Genomic DNA, 25,994 nt, shown 5'->3' with positions numbered 1-25,994 from the left:
ATGGATATCCAGTTATGCCAGCACCATTTATTAAAAAGGCTATCTTTTCCCCAATTAATTGACACTGGTCCTTTGTCAAATATCAGCTGCTCATACGTGGATGGATCTATGTCTGGGTTCTCAATTCTGTTCCATTGGTCTATGTGCCTGTTGTTGTACCAGTACCAGGCTGTTTTGACTACTGTGGCTGTATAATAGGTTCTGAAGTCAGGTAAAGTGAGGCCTCCCACTTTCTTCTTTTTCAGTAGTGCTTTGCTTATCCGGGGCTTCTTTCCCTTCCATATGAAATTGGTGATTTGTTTCTCTATCCCCTTAAAATATGACATTGGAATTTGGATCGGAAGTGCGTTAAATGTATAGATGGCTTTTGGTAGAATAGACATTTTTACTATGTTAAGTCTTCCTATCCATGAGCAGGGTATGTTTTTCCACTTAAGTATGTCCTTTTGAATTTCTTGTAGTAGAGCTTTGTAGTTTTCTTTGTATAGGTCTTTTAAATCCTTGGTAAGATTTATTCCTAAGTATCTTATCTTCTTGGGGGCTACCGTGAATGGTATTGATTTGGTTATTTCCTCTTCGGTGTTCTTTTTGTTGATGTAGAGGAATCCAAGGGATTTTTGTATGTTTATTTTATAACCTGAGGCTCTGCCAAACTCTTCTATTAGTTTCAGTAGTTTTCTGCAGGATTCCTTAGGGTTTTCTGTGTATATAATCATGTCATCTGCAAATAGTGATAACTTTTCTTCTTCCTTGCCAATCCGGATACCTTTTATTTCTTTGTCTAGCCCAATTGCCCTGGCTAGGACTTCCAGCACGATGTTGAATAAGAGCGGCGATAAAGGGCATCCTTGTCTGGTTCCCGTTCTCAAGGGAAATGCTTTCAGGTTCTCTCCATTTAGAGTGATATTGGCTGTTGGCTTTGCATAGATGCCCTTTATTATGTTGAGGAATTTTCCTTCAATTCCTATTTTGGTAAGAGTTTTTATCATAAATGGGTGTTGGACTTTGTCAAATGCCTTTTCTGCATCAATTGATAAGATCATGTGGTTTTTGTCTTTTGTTTTATTTATGTGATGGATTACATTAATGGTTTTTCTGATATTAAACCAGCCTTGCATACCTGGTATAAATCCCACTTGATCAGGGTGAATTATTTTTTTGATGTGTTGTTGGATTCTATTGGCTAGAATTTTGTTGAGGATTTTTGCATCAATGTTCATGAGGGATATAGGTCTATAATTTTCTTTTTTTGTAATGTCTTTACCTGGTTTTGGTATCAGGGAGATGGTGGCTTCATAGAATGAGTTGGGTAGTATTCCGTCATTTTCTATGCTTTGGAATACCTTCAGAAGTAGTGGTGTTAACTCTTCTCTGAAAGTTTGGTAGAACTCTGCAGTGAAGCCGTCTGGGCCAGGGGTTTTTTTTGTTGGGAGTTTTTTGATTACCGTTTCAATCTCTTTTTTTGTTATGGGTCTATTTAGTTGTTCTACTTCTGAATGTGTTAGTTTAGGTAGGTAGTGTTTTTCCAGGAATTCATCCATTTCTCCTAGGTTTTCAAATTTGTTAGAGTACAATTTTTCATAATAATCTGAAATGATTCTTTTAATTTCATTTGTTTCTGTTGTGATGTGGTCCTTCTCGTTTCTTATTCGGGTTATTTGTTTCCTTTCCTGTATTTCTTTAGTCAGTCTAGCCAATGGTTTATCATTTTTGTTAATTTTTTCAAAGAACCAGCTTTTGGCTTTGTTAATTCTTTCAATTGTTTTTCTGTTCTCTAATTCATTTAGTTCAGCTCTAATTTTTATTATTTGTTTTCTTCTGGAGCCTGATGGATTCTTTTGTTGCTCACTTTCTATTTGTTCAAGTTGTAGGGACAGTTCTCTGATTTTGGCTCTTTCTTCTTTTTGTATGTGTGCATTTATTGATATAAATTGGCCTCTGAGCACTGCTTTTGCTGTGTCCCAGAGGTTTTGATAGGAAGTATTTTCATTCTCGTTGCTTTCTATGAATTTCCTTATTCCCTCCTTGATGTCTTCTATAACCCAGTCTTTTTTCAGGAGGGTATTGTTCATTTTCCAAGTATTCAATTTCTTTTCCCTAGTTTTTCTGTTATTGATCTCTAGTTTTATTGCCTTGTGGTCTGAGAAGATGCTTTGTAATATTTCGATGTTTTGGACTCTGCAAAGGTTTGTTTTATGACCTAATATGTGGTCTATTCTAGAGAATGTTCCATGTGCGCTAGAAAAAAAAGTATATTTTGCAGCAGTTGGGTGGAGAGTTCTGTATAAGTCAATGAGGTCAAGTTGGTTGATTGTTGTAATTAGATCTTCCGTGTCTCTATTGAGCTTCTTACTGGATGTCCTGTCCTTCTCTGAAAGTGGTGTGTTGAAGTCTCCTACTATAATTGTGGAGGTATCTATCTCACTTTTCAATTCTGTTAAAATTTGATTTATGTATCTTGCAGCCCTGTCATTGGGTGCATATGTATTTAATATGGTTATGTCTTCCTGATCAATTGTCCCTTTTATCATTATATAGTGTCCTTCTTTATCCTTTGTAGTGGATTTAAGTCTAAAGTCTATTTTGTCAGAAATTAATATTGCTACTCCTCTTCTTTTTTGTTTATTGTTTGCTTGATATACTTTTTTCCATCCTTTGAGTTTTAGTTTGTTTGTGTCTCTAAGTGTAAGGTGTGTCTCTTGTAGGCAGCATATAGTTGGATCGTGTTTCTTTATCCAATCTGTGACTCTCTGTCTCTTTACTGGTGCATTTAGTCCATTTACATTCAGCGTAATTATAGATAAGTAAGTTTTTAGTGCTGTCATTTTGATGCCTTTTTATGTGTGTTGTTGACAATTTCATTTTTCCACATACTTTTTTGTACTGAGGCGTTTTTCTTAGTAAATTGTGAGATCGTCATTTTCATAGTGTTTGACTTTATGTTAGTTGAGTCGTTACGTTTTTCTTGGCTTTTATCTTGAGTTATAGAGTTGTTATACCTTTTTGTGGTTACCTTATTATTTACCCCTATTTTTCTAAGTAAAAACCTAACTTGTATTGTTCTATATCGCCTTGTATCACTCTCCATCTGGCAGTTCAATGCCTCCTGTATTTAGTCCCTCTTTTTGATTATTGTGATCTTTTACCTATTGACTTCCATGATTCCCTGTTATGTGTATTTTTTTTTTAATTAATCTTAATTTGTTTGTTTTTGTGATTTCCCTATTTGAGTTGATATCAGGATGTTCTGTTTTGTGACCTTGTGTTGTGCTGATATCTGATATTATTGGTTTTCTGACCAAACAATATCCTTTAGTATTTCTTGTAGCTTTGGTTTGGTTTTTGTAAATTCTCTAAACTTGTGTTTGTCTGTAAATATCTTAATTTCGCCTTCATATTTGAGAGAGTGTTTTGCTGGATATATGATCCTTGGCTGGCAGTTTTTCTCCTTCAGTGTTCTGTATATGTCGTCCCATTCCCTTCTTGCCTGCATGGTTTCTGCTGAGTAGTCTGAACTTATTCTTACTGATTCTCCCTTGAAGGAAACCTTTCTTTTCTCCCTGGCTGCTTTTAAAAGTTTCTGTTTATCTTTGGTTTTGGTGAGTTTGATGACAATATGTCTTGATGTTTTTCTTTTTGGATCAATCTTAAATGGGGTTCGATGAGCATCTTGGATAGATATCCTTTCGTTTTTCATGATGTCAGTGAAGTTTTCTGTTAGGAGTTCTTCAACTATTTTCTCTGTGTTTTCTGTCTCCCCTCCCTGTTCAGGGACTCCAATCACCCGCAGGTTATCCTTCTTGATAGAGTCCCACATAATTCTTAGGGTTTCTTCATTTTGTTTAATTCTTTTATCTGATTTTTTTTTTCAGCTATGTTGGTGTTGATTCCCTGGTCCTCCAGATGTCCCAGTCTGCATTCTAATTGCTCGAGTCTCCTCCTCTGACTTCCTATTGCGTTGTCTAATTCTGTAATTTTATTGTTAGTCTTTTGGATTTCTACATGTTGTCTCTCTATGGATTCTTGCAACTTATTAATTTTTCCACTATGTTCTTGAATAATTTTTTTGAGTTCTTCAACAGTTTTATCAGTGTGTTCCTTGGCTTTTTCTGCAGTTATCCTAATTTCATTTGTGATATCTTTAAGCATTCTGTAAATTAGTTTTTTATATTCTGTATCTGATAATTCCAGGATTGTATCTTCATTTGGGAAAGATTTTGATTCTTTTGTTTGGGGGGTTGTAGAAGCTGTCATGGTCTGCTTCTTTAAGTGGTTTGATATGGATTGTTGTCTCGGAGCCATCACTGGGAAACTAGTTTTTCCAGAAAATCCGCTAAAAAAAAAAATGCAGTCCGATCCCTATCAGAGTTCTCCCTCTGGCTCAGGCTATTTGGATGTTAATGAAACCGCCTGCGTCCAGTCCAAATCCCGGCCGGACGGTTCTCCGGCTGGGACGCTGCTCTCCCTGCTCCAAGACCAGTCACTGCCTCCCGGGGACTTCTCCTACCGGCTGTGTCCCACGCCACCCGCGGAACCGGCTGGTCCCCCTCCCGGGGTTAGTTCAGGGGGGTGGAGCTGCTCTCTGTGCTTGTGGCGTATCTGACTGGTACGCTGGCTCCAGGCTCTGGAAACAATCGCTGCTTCCCCGTATTAGTTCGTTCTCCATCTCTAAATCTGTGTTTGTTGTTCAGGGTTCGTAGATTGTTATGTATGTGATCGATTCACTTGTTTTTCCGTGTCTTTGTTGTAAGAGGGATCCGAGGTAGCGTCTGCCTAGTCCGCCATCTTGGCTCCGCCTCCAACAGGTTTTTAATATACACTTGTAAGGAGCCCTGGTGGGACAACCTTTAAGCGCTGGGCTGCTAACCAAAAGGTTAATGGTTTGAACCTACCCAGCAGCTCTGTGGAAGGAAAGACCTGGTGATCTGCTTCTGTAAATGTTAACCAAAACCAAAAACCAAACCCAGTACCATCGAGTCGATTCCGACTCATAGCGACCCTATAGGAAAGAGTAGAACTGCCCCATAGAGTTTCCAAGGAGCGCCTGGCAGATTTGAACTGCTGACCCTTTGGTTAGCAGCTGTAGCACTTAACCACTACACCACCAGTGTTTCCAGCCAAGAGAACCCTACAGGGCAGTTCTGCTCTGTCACATGGGGTTGCTATGCATCAGAATCAATTTGATGGCACCCAACAACAACAACAATATGCACTTATACTTCATTACACAGTTTGAACACCAAGCAGCAAAATACATGTTCCTGCCCTCACAGCCTTTGCTATACAATGGAAATATTGGTAATAAGGAGTCTTTGGGCTTTGCAAATGGTTAACAGTTAAAATGCTTGGCTGCTAACCAAAAGACTGAAGGTTCAAGTCCAGCCAGAGGTGCCTTGGAAGAATTGCCTGGTGATCTACTGCCGAAAAATCAACCACTGAAAACCCTATGGAGTACAGTTTTGCGCTGACATGCATGGGATCACCATGAGTGGGAGCTGACTCAATGGCAACTGATTTATTAGTAGATAATAAAATAGTGTTCACATTTAATTTGATTCATCATTATTATTATTTACTCTAATGTGCTTTAGACAGAATGTTTTGGGATCACTTTCAAATTAGCATACCCTTGCTCTTTCCATTTCTCAAAGATCTTATTAATGATGATCACTCAAATTCAGTTTTCTTAGTTACTACAAGATGGTTTCAGTATCGTCCTACTTTAAGTGTAAATCTTAAGATTTCTACTTTTCTATCTAGCAGTGACTCTGATTAGATGAATAATCTCCAATATAAGAGCTTTAAAGTACAGCAACCCAGTACAGTACCTTAATATTTTTATTTCTCCAAAGAACGTTGTATAATCACTATTCTGTTTGTTTTGATTTTTTTTGTGTGCTTTAAAATATATAACTGGAAAAAACAAAACCAAAATATCAAAAGGAAACAAAAATCCATTTTGAAATGTGGAGACTAAAGATGTGTGCTTACCTCTTCTCCTAAGGTTATAAATCGTTCATATCAATACACTAATTCATATGAAGCTGAGAAGGTCAACTTTCTGTGGAGGGAATGTAAAATCCATTGACAGATTGTACCTTCAAATAGAGCTTCATATATGAAAATGCAAAACATCTTGAATAATTAATTATTTCATGAAATTGCCTTCTGAGATTTGTATAGAGATGTCACAAAGACAGTTTTAATATTAAAAATTATACTGACTTGTGTGACATGTTAGTCTTTTCTATGATCTGCCTAAGAAATTGCGTCATTTAGATGGGAAGTTACAGAGCAGAAAGACACACGGAGTTTACAAAATTTCTAGAATATGAATGTAGACCCAAAAGTTCTCAACAAAATTCTAGCAAACCAAATCCAACAACATGTAAAAATTATTGTACACAATGACCAACTAGGAGTTAGCCCAGGGATTCAAGGTTCATTCAATAACAGCAACAAGTGTAATACACCATACTACTGTATTCTAAACTAACGTGAACATTATATATTTTTTTTTGCCATCCTCCACACCAGAATTGTTCTACCATATTTTTCCCAAATAATGTGCCCAGACATACAACGCATGGAAATGATAAGATTAAGTAAAACAGTTCATGTTATTTTCATAAAAATATGGTAGTAGAATAAAGGATAAAAAGCAGATGATTATCTCAATCTTGTTAGGTGCCCTCAAGTCTGTTCCTACTCATAGCAACCCTACACGCAACAGAACGAAATGCTGCCTGGTCCTGCCCCATGCCCACAATCGTTGCTATATTTGAGCCCATTTTTGCAGCCCCTGTGTCAGTCCATCTCATTAAGGATCTACCTCTTTCTCACTGACCCTCTACTTTATGAGGTATGAGGACCTTCTCCAGGGACTGGTCCGCCTGATAACACGTCTGAAGTAAGTAACACAAAGTCTAGCTACCCTCACTTCTAAGGAGCGTTCTGGCTATACTTCTTCCAAGACATATTTGTTCGTTCTTCTGGCAGTCCATGGTATATCCAATATTCTTTACCAACACCGTAATTGAAATGCATCAATTCTTCTTTGGTCTTCCTTATTCATTGTCCAGCTTTCACATGCATGTGAGGCAATTGCAAACACCTGGCTTGAATCAGGTGCACTTTAGTCCCCAAAGTGACATCTTTGATTTTGAACGCTTTAAAGAGGTTTTTTGCAGATTTGTCCAATGCAATACATTGTTTGACTTCTTGACTACTCTTCCATGAGTATTGATTGTAGATGCCCGTAAAATGAAATCCTTGACAACTTAAATATTTTCTGCATTTATCATGATGTGGCTTATTGGTCCACTTGTGAAAATTTTTGTTTTCTTTATGTTAAGATGTAATCCATACTGAAGACTAAAGTCTTTGATCTTCATCAATAAATGCTTCAAGTCTTCTTCCCTTTTGGCAAGCAAGGTTGTGTCATCTGCACATCACAGGTTGTTAATGAGTCTTCCTCCAATCCTGATGTCACTTTTCTTCTTCATATAGTCCAGCTTCTCAAATTATTTGCTCAGCATACAAATTGAATAAGTATGGTGACAAGATAACCCCCGATGCACGCTTTTCTTGATTTTAAACCACGCGGTATCCCCTTGTTCTGTTCAAACAACTACCTCTTGTCTATGTACAGGTTCCACACGAGCATAATTAAGGGTTCTGGAATTCCCATTCTTGTCAATGTTATCCATAATTTGTTATGATTCGTGCAGTTGAATGCCTTTGCATAGTCAGCAAAACACAGGTAAACATCTTTCTGGTGTTCTGATTATCTTAATAAAACCAGAAAAACCAAACCCACTGCCATTGATTCCAACTCATAGTGGCCCTTTAGGGCAGAGTAGAACTGCCCCATAGAGTTTCCAAGGAGTGCCTGGTGGATTCGAACTGCCAACCTTTTTGGTAGCAGCCGTAGCACTTAACCACTACGCCACCAGGGTTTCCAATAGATGTCAAAACAGCATTTGACAAAAATCCAACCCTTTCTAGATAACAACATTCAACAAACTAAAGATAGAAGGGAGACTTCTTCAATCTAACAAGGTGTGTGTGTGAAGAACCTACACTTAACCTCGTGCTTAATGGTGAAAAACTGAAAACATTCTGCTCTAGTAAGGAGCCATACAAGGTGTCTGCTCTCATAATTTCTATTCAGGATTGCAGGGTAGGGACTCAACAAGGCTTTAAAGCAAGGAAAAGAATAAAAGGCATCCAAACTGGGAACGAACTATAGATGGTATACCCTGGTAAGGAATTCACAAAAAAAGAAAAAAAAAATTATTAGAGTCAGTAAATAATGTCCTTAGGTGGTACAAATGGTTTGCACTGGCAACTAGATAAAACTTCGGCAGTTTGAACCCACCCAGTGGGGTCAAGGAAGAAGGGCTTGGCCACTGTAAAGATTACAGTCAAAAGCCTATGGGGCAGTTCTGCTCTGAAGCATATGGGGTTACCATGAATTGGAATCAACTGAAAGGCAACTCGTTTTTGTTGTTGTGGTTGTAAATGAGTTCAGCAAGGATGCAGGATGCAAGATCAACATACAAAAATTAATTATATTTTTATAGCGGTGAACAACTAGAAATTAAAGAAAATTCAATTTACAGTAAGATCTATAAGATTAAAATACTTTTTAATACCTTTTACAAAAATGCAAAGTATATACACTGAAAACTACAAAACATTATTGAAGGAACTATAGAAGACCTACATAAATGGAAAGACAGCCTATGTTCATGAATTTCAAAACTTAATATTACTAAGATCCTAATCCTCTCCAAATTGAGCTACAGGTTTAATGCAATTTTTATCAAAATCCCAGAGCTATATTTTTTGGGGGGAGGGGGGCAGAAATTGACATCTTATCGTAAAATTCATATGGAAATGCAAGGAAGTCAGAATAGGCAGAGTGATCTAGAAAAAGAAAGTTGGAGGACTCACACTTCCCAATTTCAAAATTTACTACAGTGCTACAATAATCAAGACTGTGTTGTCTTGGCATAAGAATACATAGTTAGATCTATGGAATAGAATTGAAAGTCCAGAAATAAACCCATAATCTCAGCCAATTGATTGGCAACAAGGGTTCCAAGTCCATTCAATTGGGAAAGACGTCTCTTCAATAAATTGTACCGAGACAAGTGGATTTCCACATGCAAAGAATGAAACTAGACCTCTGTCTTACACCAAACATAAAAATTTCTCTAAGCTAAAAGAAAATCTGAGCTGCAGTTTGAAAGGATTCACCAATTCTGGTAAGAAAAAGCACACATCTGGGCAAATTCAGGTAAAATTCCGAATTACAAAACAGAGAAAAATCTAACAAGCATCCTGGAAAAAGGAGAAGTTATGGCAAAGTAAAAAACAATGATTTTGGCATCAGCATCCAACTTATTAGGAACAATAGAATTTTTTAAATGATGGAATAATAATATTGTTGTGCTACGGGAAGAATGGGCTACAACTCAAACATTTAGCTAATATATAATTTATTTATTGAATGATCTTTTAAATAATAAAGATTCAGGTTAAATTATAACCATGTAACCCATATGGGAAAATACTAGAGAAGTTCATCAAAACCTCAGAATAGGGAAAGAGGAAGGAGAGCGAGACAGTGTGAGCACTAAGCCTTTCAGTATATTTTAATACCTCCACACACACACATACATGCATAGTTACAGCTACATGATTAATGATAGGAGGTGTGGGTATGTATATATCGTATATGTAGTGTGGACACATCTGTCTTGGAAGAAGTACAGCCAGAATGTACCTTAGAAAGGAGGAGGGGAGACTTTTTGTCTCACATACTTTGGACATGTTATCAAGAGGAACTAGTCCCTGGAGACGGATATCATGCTTGGTAAAGTAGAGGGTTATTGAAAAAGAGGAAGACCTTCAATGAGATGGCTGCAACAGTGGGCTCAAACATAGCAACAATTGTGAACATAGTGCAGGACTGGGCAGTTTAGTTCTGTTGTATATAGGACCGCTATGAGTCAGAACCTATTAGATGGCACCTAACAACAAATGCGTATATATATATACATACACACACACACACACCCTAAACTGCCTATCATTAGTGTGTGTGTATATATAGAGGGGGGTAGTGCAAATGGCTAAGCGCTCAGCTACTAGCTGAAAGGTTGGTAGTTCAAGCCCACTTAGTGGTGCCTCAGAAGACAGGCCTTGCAATCTGCTTCTGAAACGTCAGTCTTGAAAACCCTATGGAGCTGTTCTACTGTGCACCCTGGGATTGTCATGAGTTCGAATTGACTCAAAGGCATCTAAAAAGAACTATATATGTGTGTGTGGGACTAAAGTACTTCACTACCCAAGTAAAGCCATGGAAACGATGGTGAGAAGGGAAAATATGCAAAAATGTTCCAAGTCTCATCTGTGCAAAAGAATGGGAGGGGGCCCCTCTGGGGGAAGGGAAAGCGGCACAAATATCCTAAATGTATCATATTCTGCTGTGAGTGCAGACAAGTGGTGGAAGAATTGAGTGCCTTGATGGGGAAATAATAATTCAGAGAAGAAAGAAAAGAGAATGAGAAACAAACTAATTAAGGCACCAAAAATAAGGAAAAAGAGAAAGAGGGAAAAAATTCATGTGACAAATACTAATGTGGAAGGAATAAAATCAGATATATAGGTTAGATACTAAATATGGACAGGCTAATTTCTATGAGAACCCAATTAAATGCACTTCTGCATATGACAAAGAAGGTTGGGCCAAGAGATATCACACCCCCCAAAAATTAAGCAAAAAATGGCTGTATTAATGACAAGTTAGAATTTAAATCTCAGAAGTTCAGAAAAACCCAGCAAAATAAAGAGGTTCAGTATCTTGTGATAAAAGGCACAGTTTATTAAGACAATATAAAAATCATAAATCTAGGTCATCAAGCTGGTATCAGTTAAATGTATTATCCAAAACAATAAAAAAATGCAAGGAGATATTGTTAAAATTATAAACTATGCATATATAGCAAGAAATTTCAATACTGCTTTTTCAGATTCTGAATGTCTAGAAGGACACAAAATGAATAGAGTGAGAGAAACCATCTGCTTTTTTTAAAAGGTAGTTATTACAATTTTGAGCATATTTTAGGCTTGATTCTCTAGAGAAGCAAAACCAGTGAAGCACCTATAGAGAGAGAGAGGGAGAGAGATTTATATCAAGAAAACAGCTCACACAGTTGTAGAGGCTGGAAGGTCCCAAGTTCTTGGGTCAGGCTGGAGGCTTCTCCCGACTCACATAGCTACAGGGGCTGACAAACCCATGATTGGCAGGTAAGACACCAGGCCTCTGGCTCACAGACTGCAGAGGCTGATAAATTCCAAGATCTGCAGGTAGCTATTACCTCAAGTCCCAAGAAACAGAAGTTAGATGAACAGGAGCCAGCTGTAAGATCCAGAGCAGGCAAAAGCCCATGGTCCTTGCCAGAAAGTCAACCTATAGTGGATGCAAGAAATTTCCTTTCAACTGATTGCCTACATACCGCAGATCCCATCATGGAGGTGGTCAATTATATCAGATCTCATCATGGAGGTGATTACATTATTATATGACTGCCAAACTGCATCATAACTGCTAAACTACTGAGAATAATGGCCCAGCCAAGAAGACACAATTCTAATGATCACAGAGCAATGTTGAAATTTTTGCATCGATTAAATGTACATTATCTGTATTACCAATGTTTTTTCCTTCAGTAATAGCATTTTACAGAAATGGAGCTCACTTATCTTTAAAAAATAAATTCCACAAAAGGAATCTAATTCATTAAAGTAAATGCCTGCTCTAGATGTGTTATATCACCATGGTCTTGGCAGAGCTCATACCAGACTTCAACCAAAAATGATTGGTAATTTGGTCAGTATGTTAGCCATGCAAAAGAAATCTTATCTGTATTGCTGTTGCAGCATTTCCCCATTTATATGCACACCCATGTTCATTGCAGCACTGTTTACAATAGCAAAAAGGTGGAAGCAACCAAGGTGCCCATAAAAAGTAATTCTCTGAAAAGAAACTTCTTGATTTATAATAATCTTTTTTTTAATTTCTCAGAATTTATCTTTTTTATTTATTTATCGTCCTTTAGGTGAAAGTTTACAAATCAAGTCAGTCTCTCATACAAAAAGTTATACACACCTTGCTATGCACTCCTAGCTGCCCTCCTCCTAATGAGACAGCATGTTCCTCTTCTGCACGCTGTATTCCCCGTGTCCATTCAGCCAGCTCCTGTCCCCCTCTGCCTTCTCATCTTGCCTCCAGGCAGGAGCTGCCCACATAGTCTCATGTGTCTACTTGAGCCAAGAAGCTCACTTCTCACCAGTATCATTGTCTATCTTATAGTCCAGTTGTCTGGAGAGTTGGTTTTGGGGATGGTTCGAATCTTGGGCTAACAAAGGGTCTGGGGACCATGGCTGTCAGGGTCTCTCCAGTCTCAGTCAGACCATTAAGCCTGGTCTTTTTAAGAGAATTTGAGATCTGCATCCCACTGTTCTCCTGCTCCATCAGGGATTCTCTGTTGTGTTCCCTGTCGGGACAGTGATCTTTGGTAGCTGGGCACCATCTAGTTCTGGTCTCAGGCTGATGGAGTCTCTGGTTTACGTAGCCCTTTCTGTTTCTTGGGCTTATCTTTACCGTATGTCTTTGGTATTCTTCATTCTGTTTTGCTCCAGTTAGGTTGAGACCAATTGATGCATCACAGATGGCCGCTTCCTAGCGTTTAAGACCCCAGACACCCCTCACTGAAGTGGGATGAAGAATGTTTTCTTTATACCTTTTGTTATGCCAGTTGACCTAGATGTCCCCTGAAACCATGGTCCCCAGACCCCTGTCCCTGCTACTCTGGCCTTTGAAGCATTTGGTTGTATTCAGGAAACTTCTTTGCTTTTGGTTTAGTCCAGTTGTGTTGACTTCCCCTGTATTGTGTGTTGCCCTTTCCTTCACCTACAATAATTCTTGTCAACTATCTAGTTAGTGAATATCCCTCTCCCTCTCTCCCCACCCTCGTAACCATCAAAGAATATTTTCTTCTGTGTTTAAACTTTATCTAGAGTTCTTATAATAATGGTCTTATACAATATTTGTCCTTTTGCAACTGACTAATTTCACTCAACATAATGCCTTCCAGATTCCTCCACGTTATGTTTCGCAGATTCATCGTTCTTAATCATTGCATAGTATTCCATTGTGTGAATATACCATAATTTATTTATCCATTCATCCGTTGATGGGCACCTCGGTTGCTTTCATCTTTTTGCTATTGTAAACAGTGCTGCAATGAACATGGGTGTGCATATATCTGTTCGTGTGAAGGCTCTTAATTCTCTAGGACATATTCCAAGGAGTGGAATTGCTGGATTGTATGGTAGTTCCATTTCTAGCTTTTAAAAGAAGCGCCAAATCAATTTCCAAAGTGGTTGTACAATTTTACATTCCCACCAGCAGTGTTTAAATGTTCCAGTCTCTCCCCAAGCTCTCCAACATGTATATAATAATCTTTAGTTGAATTGTACCACGTTCATTGCATTTCAATATACTTGGGACTCATGAATCTACTTGGAACTCCTCATACCTAAAGCTCTTTGATATCTCATATAGTTAACTTGATCAAGATACGTATTTGTTTCAAAAAGACGTTTATTATAATTACAACAATGTGAACATCATACCCATAATTTTAATTATTTTAGAGATGTCTTACCCAACAAACTTTTACTTCTGCAACTTTAAAATTGCTGATAGAATTTTGTACACTCAAATAGCGTTTGCAGAAAGTCTCAAAGTCAGACCTCTTTTCTCAGAAGATACAGTTCTTTTTCAAGCCAGAAGGAATACTGATACAAACTATTTGGCTTTTAAGAATGACACACTGAAATAGCGAGATAAAGTTTAATAGGAATAAAGGTAAAGACCCTAATTGGATTCAAGAAACCAACCTCATGGGTTGAAGCTTCAGAGTATGTTGCTTAACTATAGTGACAATGAGGTACCACGTTTTTGTGCAAATATATCAGGCCTTCTGTGTTTGTTTGCCAACCTCGCCCTCAACCGTCCCCCAACATATTTTCGTAAGCATGCTAATGCTAATTTTTTTAAGCAACATGTAAACATAAAATTGGCACAGTGGCACTTATGAAGATACCTGGTGGGGAGGAGGGCATGGTTGGCAAACAAATGTAGAAGGTGCACGTTATTTGTGTAAAAATGCAATAGTCTTTACTGAACTTGAAACTCAATGAAACTCAGTGGCTTAAGATGGCAGTCAAATATGGAAGAGTAGTTGTAGCATGAGCCATTGCAGATAACATCTTGACAAGGCGGGTCCTCTATACTTGCCAGACCACACCTGAGAGTATCCTATTTTAAAATGTTTTCAACAGCCCGAGCTATCCACAGAAGGGTGAGTTGCATGGTGATGGAACTAAGTTTATTCCTTTATTATAAAAACATATTGCATGCATCCTATGTAGCAGACACTAAGTGCTAGAGAGTAGGACATAAATCAATCACCTACTGCCCACCAAGAGCTTTCCATCTATCATGTGAGGCAAACAGCTAATCCAAGGAGAGTGACTTTCTGTAACTGATGAATGGGGTGCAGCTGGCTGGCAGTCTGGTTTCAGAGTTCAAGTGTGGGGTTCAAAAACCAGCCTCACTGCTTACCAGCTCTGTAGCAACAGGCAGGTCATGAAATTCTGCTCTAAATCCTTACTCTCTGTTGTATTTGTGATAGTAATAGCTCTTTATTTTTCACAATGTCTAGCACATAATACATATTCAATCAAAATTATTTATGGTTATTTATAATACATGATCAGGAAATGGAGACAAAAGAGAAGTACTCAAAACTTGAGCACAAAAGATAGATTGTCCTTTAAGAGTTAACTGTAACATACAAAAAGAATAAAACAGCTGAGATTCTTAGTGGGAACTTCAGGACTGACTCTTAAACCAACCCCTCCGTGCCCCCAAATACTAGTAGAATGTGTATATATATATATATATATATATATATACACTATGGAAATCTGCATATATCCATTAAAGTAGAAACAATAGCATAGTGATGCTCATTTATCCATCCCCCAAAGTGAGCAATTATGAATATGTTCAAGTAAACAAAATAAAGAAAATCTTGTTCAGAAAGGAACTGAAGAAAACAGGCCTGGATCCTGTTAGCCCTTCCCCTTCCCGAGCCACTTTATTTGTACTAAGGTCTTATGTTACTAACTTCTAAACCTTATGCTCCTCAGTTACGGAATAGGAATAATAACACTCATATAACTGCTGCAGTGATTAAATCATAATCTATGTAAATTGCTTAGCACCTGGAAGCTATTTGGTAAAGTCTGGTGGCTATTTTATTGTTAGAAAAAAGAGGGTCAATAAGCCCATTTAAGCAGGTGAAGTGGGGAGGGAGTTTGGCAGCATATGCCAAGTGTCCTGATCATTCTGACATAATTTCCTCTGCTAATATATGGACGCTTCCCAGCTGGGTAGGCACATTTAAGCATTTGAAATCCACAACTAGCCCCCTTTGTTCAGAGTTCATGCCTCTAAACAAGCAGAATGCTGGATTCAGACATCATTGCAATTCATACATGGATTCTCTGATCTCCTGTGTCAATCTCTGCTCTCCATCGGTCTTGTTATAACCGAACTTTGTGAGGGCCGGGATGGGGCAGGCAGGGCGCCTCTTATAGGAAGGGGCCAGAGAGGCCACCAGTGTGAAGGCGAGGAAATGAAGGCAGTTGTGAAGTCCGCACTGCTGCGCCTTTTAGGGCAAGGGCATCCTTGGGGCGACCTCTGGGACACGAGAGCCGTCTGGCAGAATAAAGGGTTGTGGGATGACAACAAAAAGGATTCCCAGAGAGCTGTTGTCCGCATGTCCAGGAAACGTTTCACCGTAACTCCCCGGATTATTGGCCACAAATCCCGTCACAAAATTCATGTTAGCCATCATCCGAAAAATTAAATGGCAGAGAACACCATGCATTTGCACCCCGTGACTGCGCCTAGGGAAGCTGCAGTTTGCTCACAGGCAGTTCCATCTGCTCGTGAATTGGCCAATGACTGACACCTGCCTGTCGCTGGCCAAGCCTGCTGGTAAAGGCCCGGGCCGTCTTTTCTAACGACGCGGGGACTGAGGAATGGGAGGGAGGTTGCACGTTGCGGTCGGGCAGATGTTGCCTATTCCTGTCGGATAACTAGCTTTGTTGGCTTCTCTCGCCCGCAGAGCCCTCCGGCGCGGACCCCGACACGCGGCGCGCCGGCGCGCACGGCTTCACCGGCTGCCTGTCTGCAGTGAGCTTCGGTGGGGCCGCTCCCCTGAGGGCGGTGCTGCGCTCCGGAGGCCCCGCCCCGGTCACCGTCCGCGGCCACGTGGCCACCTCGTCCACGTGCGCAGCGGGGGCGGGGCCCGGCTCCCCGGCGCGGGAGCAGAGGCGGCCACCTGCCGGGAGCGCAGGTGCGTGGCGGGAGGCTGGTGGAAGTGTTGTGTTTGCTCGTTCCACGTCTCAGCCTCTGTCCTCTTCTTTCTGTGCGTTCTTTATGTCTCGTTCATTTCTGCCATTCCAGTTGTCTTCGTCTTTCTCATGAGTACGAAGTTCTTAGCAGTCTTCCTTCCCGCTTGCCTCTGTCCTACCTGTTTCTGCTGTAGGTCGTTCTGAACCCACAGATGAGGGAGAGCCCTTCGTTAATGCAGACGGAAGTGACTCTGCGGTCATCATCGGAGGTAACAGGGCCACGAACGACCTCGTCCTTTTTTTCGCTGTTGTTAACACAGTGGGAAAAAAAACCTCTGTAGAAACCGACACTGGTAACTGAGGTCAATAGCATACCATATGTATTCGCTGATGGTCTGATGTAATTTTACTGAACTTAAATCGGCCAGAGACACTGAGAAGGAGGTGATGATTCCACTGAAGCACGTTTTTTAAAAAAAATAGTTGCAAATTACATAATAATGAAAGTTTTCTCATTTGAAAATAGCTGTTAATATTCCCAAAGGCATATGGCATATATATATGCACACACGTGTATATATACTTACATACATATTTTGTATATATTTCTGGTGCTCCAGTGGCTAAGCACTTGGCTGCTCACCAAAAGGTCTGAAGTTCCAACCCACCAGCCACTCAGCGAGAAAGATAGGGCACTAGGCTTCCAAAGAGATCACAGTCTTGGAAACTCTGTGAGGGCAGTTTGACTCTGCCCTATAGGGTCGCTGTGAGTCAGAATCGCCTGAACGGCAAAGGGCGTATGTGTGTGTGTGTATTATATATATTATATAATAATAATAATATATGTACATATATATATACATAAAAACCAAATTTGTTGCCGTCGAGTCTGTTCTGACTCATAGCGACTCTATAGGACAGGCCAGAGCTGCCCCATAGTTTCCAAGGAGCGCCTGGTGGATTCAAACTGCCGACCTTTTGATTAGTAGCAATATCTCTTAACCATTACACCACCAGGGTTATATATATATATATAAAAAATATATATATATATATAATTAAATAACATTTTCATGGCTATTGGACCTATCACTGACTGTGAGTTATGTAAAAAGCAATGAAAGCATAAAATGAGATTAATATCAGAAGGGGGGGCGGGAAACACTGCTGTGGAGTCAATTCTGAGTCGTGGGGACCGTATAGGACAGAGTAGAACTGCCCCATAGGGTTTTCAAGGCTGTAAATCCTTATGGAAGCAGACTGCCACATACTCCTCTGGGGAGTGCAGCTGGTGGGTTCGCTTAGCCACTGCATCACCGGGCAAAAGCATAGTTTTGTGTCTTAATGTTTAAGATGAAAAATTTGCATGGTTTAGATGCTTCCCTCAATATAAGCTTCCCATGTAACCTTATTTTTTTTTAATGTATTGAACTAATGGACTGAGTAGTTCATGGTTATTTTAAATTGAAGAAGTATAAGTAAATACATCTTAAATATATCTTCCTTTTTATATAAAAATATAATCTCTGAGGCAAGATTTATCCAGATCTGACTAAAAAAATGAATATTCCCTTTTCGTCTTCATCATTCTAAAGGACGTTTTGATTAGATTGCTGGAATGTGAGTTAGAAGCTCTGCTTCACATACAGAAGTAAACTGTCATTCCCTGCCATGCCACCAAAATATATGGTATTTACTGAGAACTGAGTGATGCCACTTTGTGTGCACGGTTTCTGTGTTGTACCCTGATCAGATTGGATCTATTCATTTAACCCACATTCATCTAGACACTGATTTTCCTCCAAAAATTAGGAAAGTATTTAGACATTTTAAAACCAAAAAAAACCCATTGCCATCGAGTCAATTCTGACTCATAGCGACCCTATAGTACAGAGTAGAACTGCCCCATAAGGTTTCCAAGGAGTGCCTAGTGGATTCAAACTGCCAACCCTTTGACTAGCAGCCATAACCACTACGCCACCAGGGTTTCCAGATATTTTAAAGTGCTAACCAAATCACTGTAAGGATGTTAACATTTCCATTCTTATCTCAATTCCTTTTATTTTTATAATAGTGAGTTATAAAGATACATTTAATATGACCTCCATATTACAACTGGATGAAAAAATATAAAACCAAATGTTCGTTACAGTGTATATTCAAAAGGAATAGTTTAATATTACAATTTAAATTAAGTCTTAATCCTAAATCATTTCTAAGTTATTTTTAACAAGAAAACCTCATTACAAAGTAAAAACTTACATAAAATAAGTTAACTTAAATGTGGTTAATGCGTTCAAGATAGGAATCCAAGTCTAACGAACTTGGCAAAAAGTTATCCTAGGTGCCCTTCCGTCTTAGAGAGCAAAGATAATACTCAGACTGTTGACAGAACAAAAAATCTGGCCTTTGGAATTTCATTGCTTTTGGATAAATATTACTGGCAAGATTTGTGAAGTAAACCAGTGCTAGTCCCCTGAGAAATCCCACTGGGCTCCTGGGAGGTGGTGGAAGAAGGAGAACACTTAAGTTCACCAGCTCAGGGGCGTCACAGAGGTCAGTTCACTAGGCCTTGCAGTTCTGTATCTGATTTTGGTCTTTGCATTGATCTGGTTGTCCTATGGCCCGACAACTGTTGAGTATATTGACCTCTATTGTATTCCTCAGTGTCATAGAAGACTGCACCCTTATGTGAAATATTTGATCCAGTTAAAGAATCATTCCAATCAGTGGCTTTCTATCTGCTCTGTGTTTTACAATATTGCTTTTCCCTCATGCTAACCAAGTGAATAGTATAGGAAAGGAGAATTAACGTAAAACAATATTCAAGCTTGTGAAACCAGAGGGCACAGTGGGTTTCTTACCAAGGGACGCATATGTAGACAGAAGGATGAATAGATAGACCCAGAGACAGGCTAATGTGAGCACTTGGAAATAGACACATTTGACACTGGGGTTTCTGATAGGCAGATTATAGAATGCCTCAGATGCATTATTCAAATTATCTCAGTTTTTTCAGAGAATGAGTGAAGATAGAAGTTATTCTAGCATGCCATCAATCCTGACAAACAAGTAAACCAGAGTTAAAAATGATTAATCACATACATAAATGCCTGGTTGTAAAGCAACAGTAATTTTATAATCAAGTGGCCTGATGACTGTAATTGAGATTTAGTATTTCCTGACACTGCAATTACATATGATATCTGTCTTTAAAGCAAAGCTCTACAACCAAACATAAAAATAAGTAAAGTGACTCTATTGTTTGTTCCAACAGAACAAGGGGATACTGTTTGATTTAAAATTAAGAAAGGTATGTGTCAGGGTTATATCCTTTCGCCATACTTACTCAGTCTGTATGCTGAGCAAATAATCTGAGAAGCTGGGCTATATGAAGAAGAACATGGCATCAGGATTGGAGGAAGACTCTTGGACAACCTGTGTTATGCAGATGACACAGCTTTGCTTGCTGAAAGTAAAGAACTTGAAGCACTTACTGATGAAGATCAAAGACTACAGCCTTCAGTGTGGATTACGCCTCAACATAAAGAAAACAAAAATCCTCCCAACTGGACCAATAAGCAACATCATGATAAACAGAGAAATTATTGATGTTGTCTTAGATATCTAAGCTGCTGCTATAACAGAAATACCACAAGTGAATGGCTTTAACAAAGAGAAATTTATTTCTTCACAGTAAAGTAAGCTAAAAGTTCAAATTCAGGGTGTCAGCTCCAGGGGAAGGCTTTCTCTCTTTGTCAGCCTTCTCATCAGTCTTCCCCTGGACTAGGAGCTTCTCCACGCAGGGACCCTGAGTCCAAAGGACACACTCTGTTCCTGGCACTGCTTTCTTGGTGGTATGAGGTCCACCTGTGTCTTGTGCCTCAAAACACAATACAATCTTATAGATTGAGTCCTGCCTAACTAACACAACTGCCACCCGTCCTCCTTTATTAACATCATAGGGGCAGGATTTATAGCATATAGGAAAATCACACAATACTGGGAACCATGGCCTAGCCAAATTGATACACACATTTTTGGGGGGACATAATCCATGACAGATATTGTCAGGATTTCATTTTACTTGGATCCACAATCAACGCCCATGGAAGCCTCAGTCAAGAAGTCAAATGATGCATTGCATTGGACAAATCGGCTGCAAAAGACCTTAAAGTGTTAAAAAGCAAAGATGTCGCTTTGAGGACTAAGGTGCACCTGACCCAAGACGTGGTATTTTCAGTCGTCTCATATTGATGTGAAAGCTGGACAATGAATAAGGAAGACCTAAGCAGAATTGATGAGGAATATTGAATATACCGTGGACTGCCAAATGAACAAACAAATTCGTCATGGAAGAAGTACAGCCAGAATGCTCCTTAGAAGTGAGGATGGCAAGACTTCATCTCACATACTTTGGACACGTTATCAGCAGGGACTGGTCCCTGGAAAAGGACATCATACTTGGTAAAGTAGAGGGTCAGTGAAAAAGAGGAAGACCCTCAATGAGAGGGATTGACACCGTGGCTGCAGCAGTGGGCTTATACAGTAACAATTGTGAGCATGGCGCAGGACCGGGCAATGTTTCATTCTGTTGTACACAGGGTTGGTATGAGTCACAACCAACTGAACAGCACGTAACAACATTGTTTTTCCAAAATTAGAGGCAAAATATATGACAAGTAATGAATATTATAATTAGTTGGGTTAAGAATAATTTTAGTTACTGTTATGGTTAAGAGTAATAATATTGATGATTAACAACCATCTGTAGACCATTCAGATTCAAAACATAGAATCCTGCTACCACATTTATATTGGATTTAGCAGAAGCATCTGTGCTGTCTCCTCCCAGGGGACATAAGGTAGAGTCTGGGTTCCTGAAGGTAGAATCTGCCTGACCAGAAGCTGTACTGTTTGCTCAGATGGTCATGGTGAATCTGTTCAGCACAACATAAACTCAGGAACCCCTGTGAACAATTGCACCCGCCTAAGCTTTGGGTCTGTTGGGCTTCACTATGGTTGTTTATGCCCATCTCAGAGTAGAATGAAGAACCCTAATTATGCAATACAAATTTCTATTCACATAACTAAGCAGTGCATGAGCTTTCTAATATTCAGAAATTGGAGATATAAATTAATTCCTGTGTCAGTCATCTTAAAAGTATATTGAGTACTGATGCTTACTTTTATGTATTTGCTTTGGCATATATTTGACATGCATTCTCCACTAATATAATAGGTTGGTTCTCGACCCTGCCAGCACATTAAAACTATCTGAAGAATTTATTAAAAAATATTGGTGTCAAAGCCTTTACCAATTTTCTTGTCTAATGTGCAGCCAGGATTGACAACCACTGGCATTGCTAATGTTTTCAATATTTAAAACATTTTCATCTGGAGATTTCAAAGAATCTACTTTCCAAATAAGTGAATATAGTAAGTATTTCTACATTTTTTAAATAGTGGGGAGTATTAGTTATCTATTGCTGTGTAACAAATGACACGTTTAGCAGCTTAAAACAACTCACATTTATTATCACACAGTTGCTGTGGGTCAGGATCTGGGCATAGTTTAGCTGGGCTCACTGCTTAGAGTCCCACAAGGCTGTAATCAAGGTGTACTGGGCTCGTTCTCATCTGGGGGTTTGACTGGGGAAGGAGCCACTTTTCTGTACATGTGTTTGTTGGCAGCATTTAGTGTCTTGTGGTTGTGGGATTGAGAGCTTCCAGTTTTTTACTGGCTGTTGACCAGAGGCCACTGTCATAGATTGAATTGTGCCCCCAAACAATATGCATTTTATTGGCTAGGCTTGTCCTCTGTGTGGTTGTCCTCTCTTCTGTGATCTGATGTATTTATCCTATGTATTGTAAATTCTCTATGATTTTAATGAGGCAGGATTAGAGGCAGTTAAGTTAATGAAGCAGGACACAATCTACAGGATTAGGTTGAATCTTGAGTCAGTCTCTTTTGAGATGTAAAAGAGAGAAGTGAGCAGAGAGGGGGGAATCACCTACGACCAAGAAAGAAGAGCCAGCAGTGAGCACGTCCTTTGGACCCAGGGTCCCTAACCTGCGAAGCTCCTAGTCCAGGGGAAGATTGATGACAAGGACCTTCCCCCAGAACCAATCAAGAAAGCCTTCCCCTGGTGCTGGTGCCCTGAATTTGGACTTCTACCCTCCTAAACTGTGAGAGAATAAATTGCCGTTTGTAAAGCCATCCACTTGTGGCATTTCTGTTATAGCAAAACTAGTTAACTAAGACACAATTTGGTACTAGAGTAGTTGGGTGCTGCTGTAACAGATACCTAAAATGTGGAACCGTTTTCGAAATTGGCTAATGGATATAGGCTGTAAGAGTTTTAAAGCGCCAAAGAGTAAAAGCCTAGATTGCCTCAGACTGTTGGTGGGATTATGGACATCAAAGACAATTCTGGTGAGGATTCGGAAGGAAGTAAGGAGAGTTGTAGCGTAAGAAATGGCACAGATGAAGCAGCGTCAGAGAAATGGCAGCAGGATACCAGCTCGATACACTGTTGGAGCTGACCCAAGGAGGGAGAGTTGAGTGCCTTCGCACAGGAGACGGAGTGGGGTGCCTCCAGGCACTTATCAGTAGAGCTAAAGAGCTTTGGAATACTTGCACAATCAGGGGAGAGGCTGGGCCCACCCAAGGGACCAAGGGACCGAGAGGCCAAGGAACCAGGAAGCAGAAGTTGAAGATATGAGGAACACAGGAAGCAGAGCTGCCTCAGTCTCAAAGGGTAGAGCCATGACCTCTGGGGTCTCAAAGGGTAGAGCCATGGCTCCTGGGTTTCAAAGGGTGAGGCCACAGCCTCCTAGGTTTCAAAGAGTCAGATCTGTACCACTTTGGTTCTGGAGTGTGGGGCTGCCTTTCATGAGTGCCAGTAGGTTGGGGCCAGATCTGATGCCCAAAGCTGAGGGGGCGGGGCTGCCATGCCCAAGGGGCAGAAGAAAGGGGCCTGCCAGTGCTGAGGGGGTAGGGTCATTGCTCAGATGGACTAGGAGAATGGGGCTGCCCAAATCCATGGGAGCAGAGTTGCAGCTCCAGTGGGTCTGAGAGATGGAGCTGAAGCCTAGGAGAATCTGGAGAATGTGGCCAATTCCTAGAGTCTAGAGGGCCAGGCCATTGTGTAAATGGTCTCAGAAAACAGGATTATTTTGGAGCCTTGAGAGCTAAGGTAATGTGTTCTGCTGACTTGTTTGGTACCTATTATCCCTTCTTTCCCTCCAATTTCTCCCACTTATGGTGGAAATGTCTACCTTGTGCCTGTTCCACCATTGTACTTTGGAAGCAAATAACTTGTATTCTAAATTTCACAGATGAAGAGAAATCTTGCAGAAGGTGAGATTTTGGACTTGGAGTTGATTTAGGACTTTTGCTACGATATGATGCTGTGAATGTGTTTTACATGTGACAAGGACATGAATTTTTGGGTGCCAAAGGGTGGAATGCCATAGATTGAACTGTCTCCCCCCAAAATACGTGTCTTTTTGGCTAGGCCAAGATTTCCAGTATTGTGTGGTTGTCCTCCATTTTATGATCTGATGTATTTATCCTGTGTGTTGTAAATTCCCTATGATGCTGATGAGGCAGGAGCAAGACGCAATTTACAGGATTAGGCTGTATCTCCAATCTCTTTTGAGATGTAAAGAAGAGAAGCAAGCAGAGAGGAGGGAACCTCCTACCACCAAGACGGAAGTGCCGGGAGTGGAGCTTGTTCTGTGGTCTCTGGGTCCCTGCACTGAGAAGCTCCTAGACCAGGGAAAGATTGATGACAAGAACTTTTCCCCAGAACTGGCAGAGAGAGAAAGCCTTTCCCAGGAGGTGACGCCCCTGATTTTGAACTTCTAGTCTTCTAAGCTGTGAGAGAGTAAATTTCTGTTTGTTAAAGCCATCCATTTGTGGTATTTCTGTTATAGCAGCACTAGTTAACTAAGACAGCCACCTTCAACACCTAGTAGCCACAGCAGTTCCTTGCCATGTTGGGATCGCTGACATGCTGCCTGCTTTCTCACAGCTAGCAGGGAAAGAGACAGCCCAGCAAGAGGGGTGCTACAGCCTTATGTAGCATAATCACACCATCATGTACATGTCATCAGATACAGCCCATCATTTTTGTCATATATTTTTTTAATTATTTTGTTGTTTTTGAGAATATACACAGCAAAACATACACCAATTCAAGTTTCTACAGGTACAGTTCAGTGACATTGATTATATTCTTCAAGTTGTGCAACCATTCTCACCCTCTTTTCTGAGTTATTTGTTCCTCCCCGATTTACGTAAACTCACTGCCCCCTAAGTTTCCTGTCTGATCTTTCTAGTTGCTGTTATCAGTCTGATCCCATACAGATAGATCTTGAAAGAGCACAGTGCTCAAGGGAGGCATTCTTTACTAGTTAGCAAAAGTGTTTTTTGGTTTTAGGAAGACTTCAAAGAATATTTTTGGTTTAAGATTTAAAGATTATCTCAGGGCAGTAGTTTCAGAGGTTCGTCCAGCCTCCATGGCTCTGAAAAGTCTGGAGTCCGTGAGAATTTGGAATTTTGTTTTTGCCATATTTTGTTGGTTAGAAGCAAGGCACTGGTCCCACCCATGCTGCTGCATGGGAGAAAAGATGTGGCAGTCTGCTTCCATAAAGATTACAGCCTTGGAAACCCTAAGGAGGGCAGCTCTATCCTGTCCTGTTGGAATTGACTTGATGGCAATGGATTTGGTTTACATATACTGTGTATGTATAATTCGAATCTGGTTTTTTGGTTTTTTATGGATTCTAGTTAGGCCAAAATTACCATTTATCTTCTGACTTTATATTTTCCTTTCTCTTCCCTCCCTAGGTGTGATAGCAGTTGTGATATTTGTCTTGCTGTGCATCACTGCCATAGCAATATGCGTTTACCAACAGAGATGGTTTTACCAAAAAAACAATTCCAAAAAAAATGGAGACAATGTAGAGACTTCTCTGAAAAGTGAGCTCAACGTGCAAACTACAGTCAATGAAAGTTAAAAAGAGTATTTCTTCTGATTGGCAGCTGTGGGTTCCTTATGACTAGGACAGTGTGACTTTCTGGCTAGGCCAGGGGCTCTCAGTACAGGTGGTGGGTACAGGGCTGTCACTTTACCCACACCTAGCTCCAGGGACAGCAGAGGAGCCACTCTGTGCTGCTTCATGATCTGTTCATGTAACAGCAGGTTAGGTGTGGTCACTAATCACTGCTTGGCAGTTTCTGACTGTTTTGACCTAATCTTCTAAAAGGAAACATAGTCTGCGTAATGGCTGTGGGTTTCAACAAGGACAAGGCTTTGAGCTGTGCCCTGCTCTCTTAAAAATGTGACGCAGAAGTTTTATTTAGAGGTAAAAGTCACAGTTGGACTCTGATGTGTTGTGTTACATGGAAGACTATGCTGTGGTCCCTTTATTGATCACCTCCTAACATTTGGAACCCAGAAACACTTCTCAGATGGCCT

At 40.0% G+C, this 25,994-nt stretch overlaps 1 protein-coding gene across 1 annotated transcript in view; it reads left to right on the top strand.

Annotated features, from left to right (window-relative positions):
• Positions 1-25,551, top strand: part of LOC126082518 (contactin-associated protein-like 3) — a 314,347-nt gene extending 288,796 nt beyond the window's left edge. Inside the window, 3 exon segments of the mRNA XM_049895019.1 lie at positions 16,278-16,508; positions 16,701-16,775; positions 25,364-25,551. Of these exon segments, the coding sequence (XP_049750976.1) occupies positions 16,278-16,508; positions 16,701-16,775; positions 25,364-25,551 (494 nt within the window).
• The last annotated feature ends 443 nt before the right edge of the window (positions 25,552-25,994 follow it).

Source organism: Elephas maximus, chromosome 9 (genome assembly GCF_024166365.1).
Source record: "Elephas maximus indicus isolate mEleMax1 chromosome 9, mEleMax1 primary haplotype, whole genome shotgun sequence".
Classification (NCBI taxonomy): domain Eukaryota; kingdom Metazoa; phylum Chordata; class Mammalia; order Proboscidea; family Elephantidae; genus Elephas; species Elephas maximus.
Note: the sequence above shows the minus strand (reverse complement) of the source record. Positions and strands in the feature narration are given on the sequence as shown.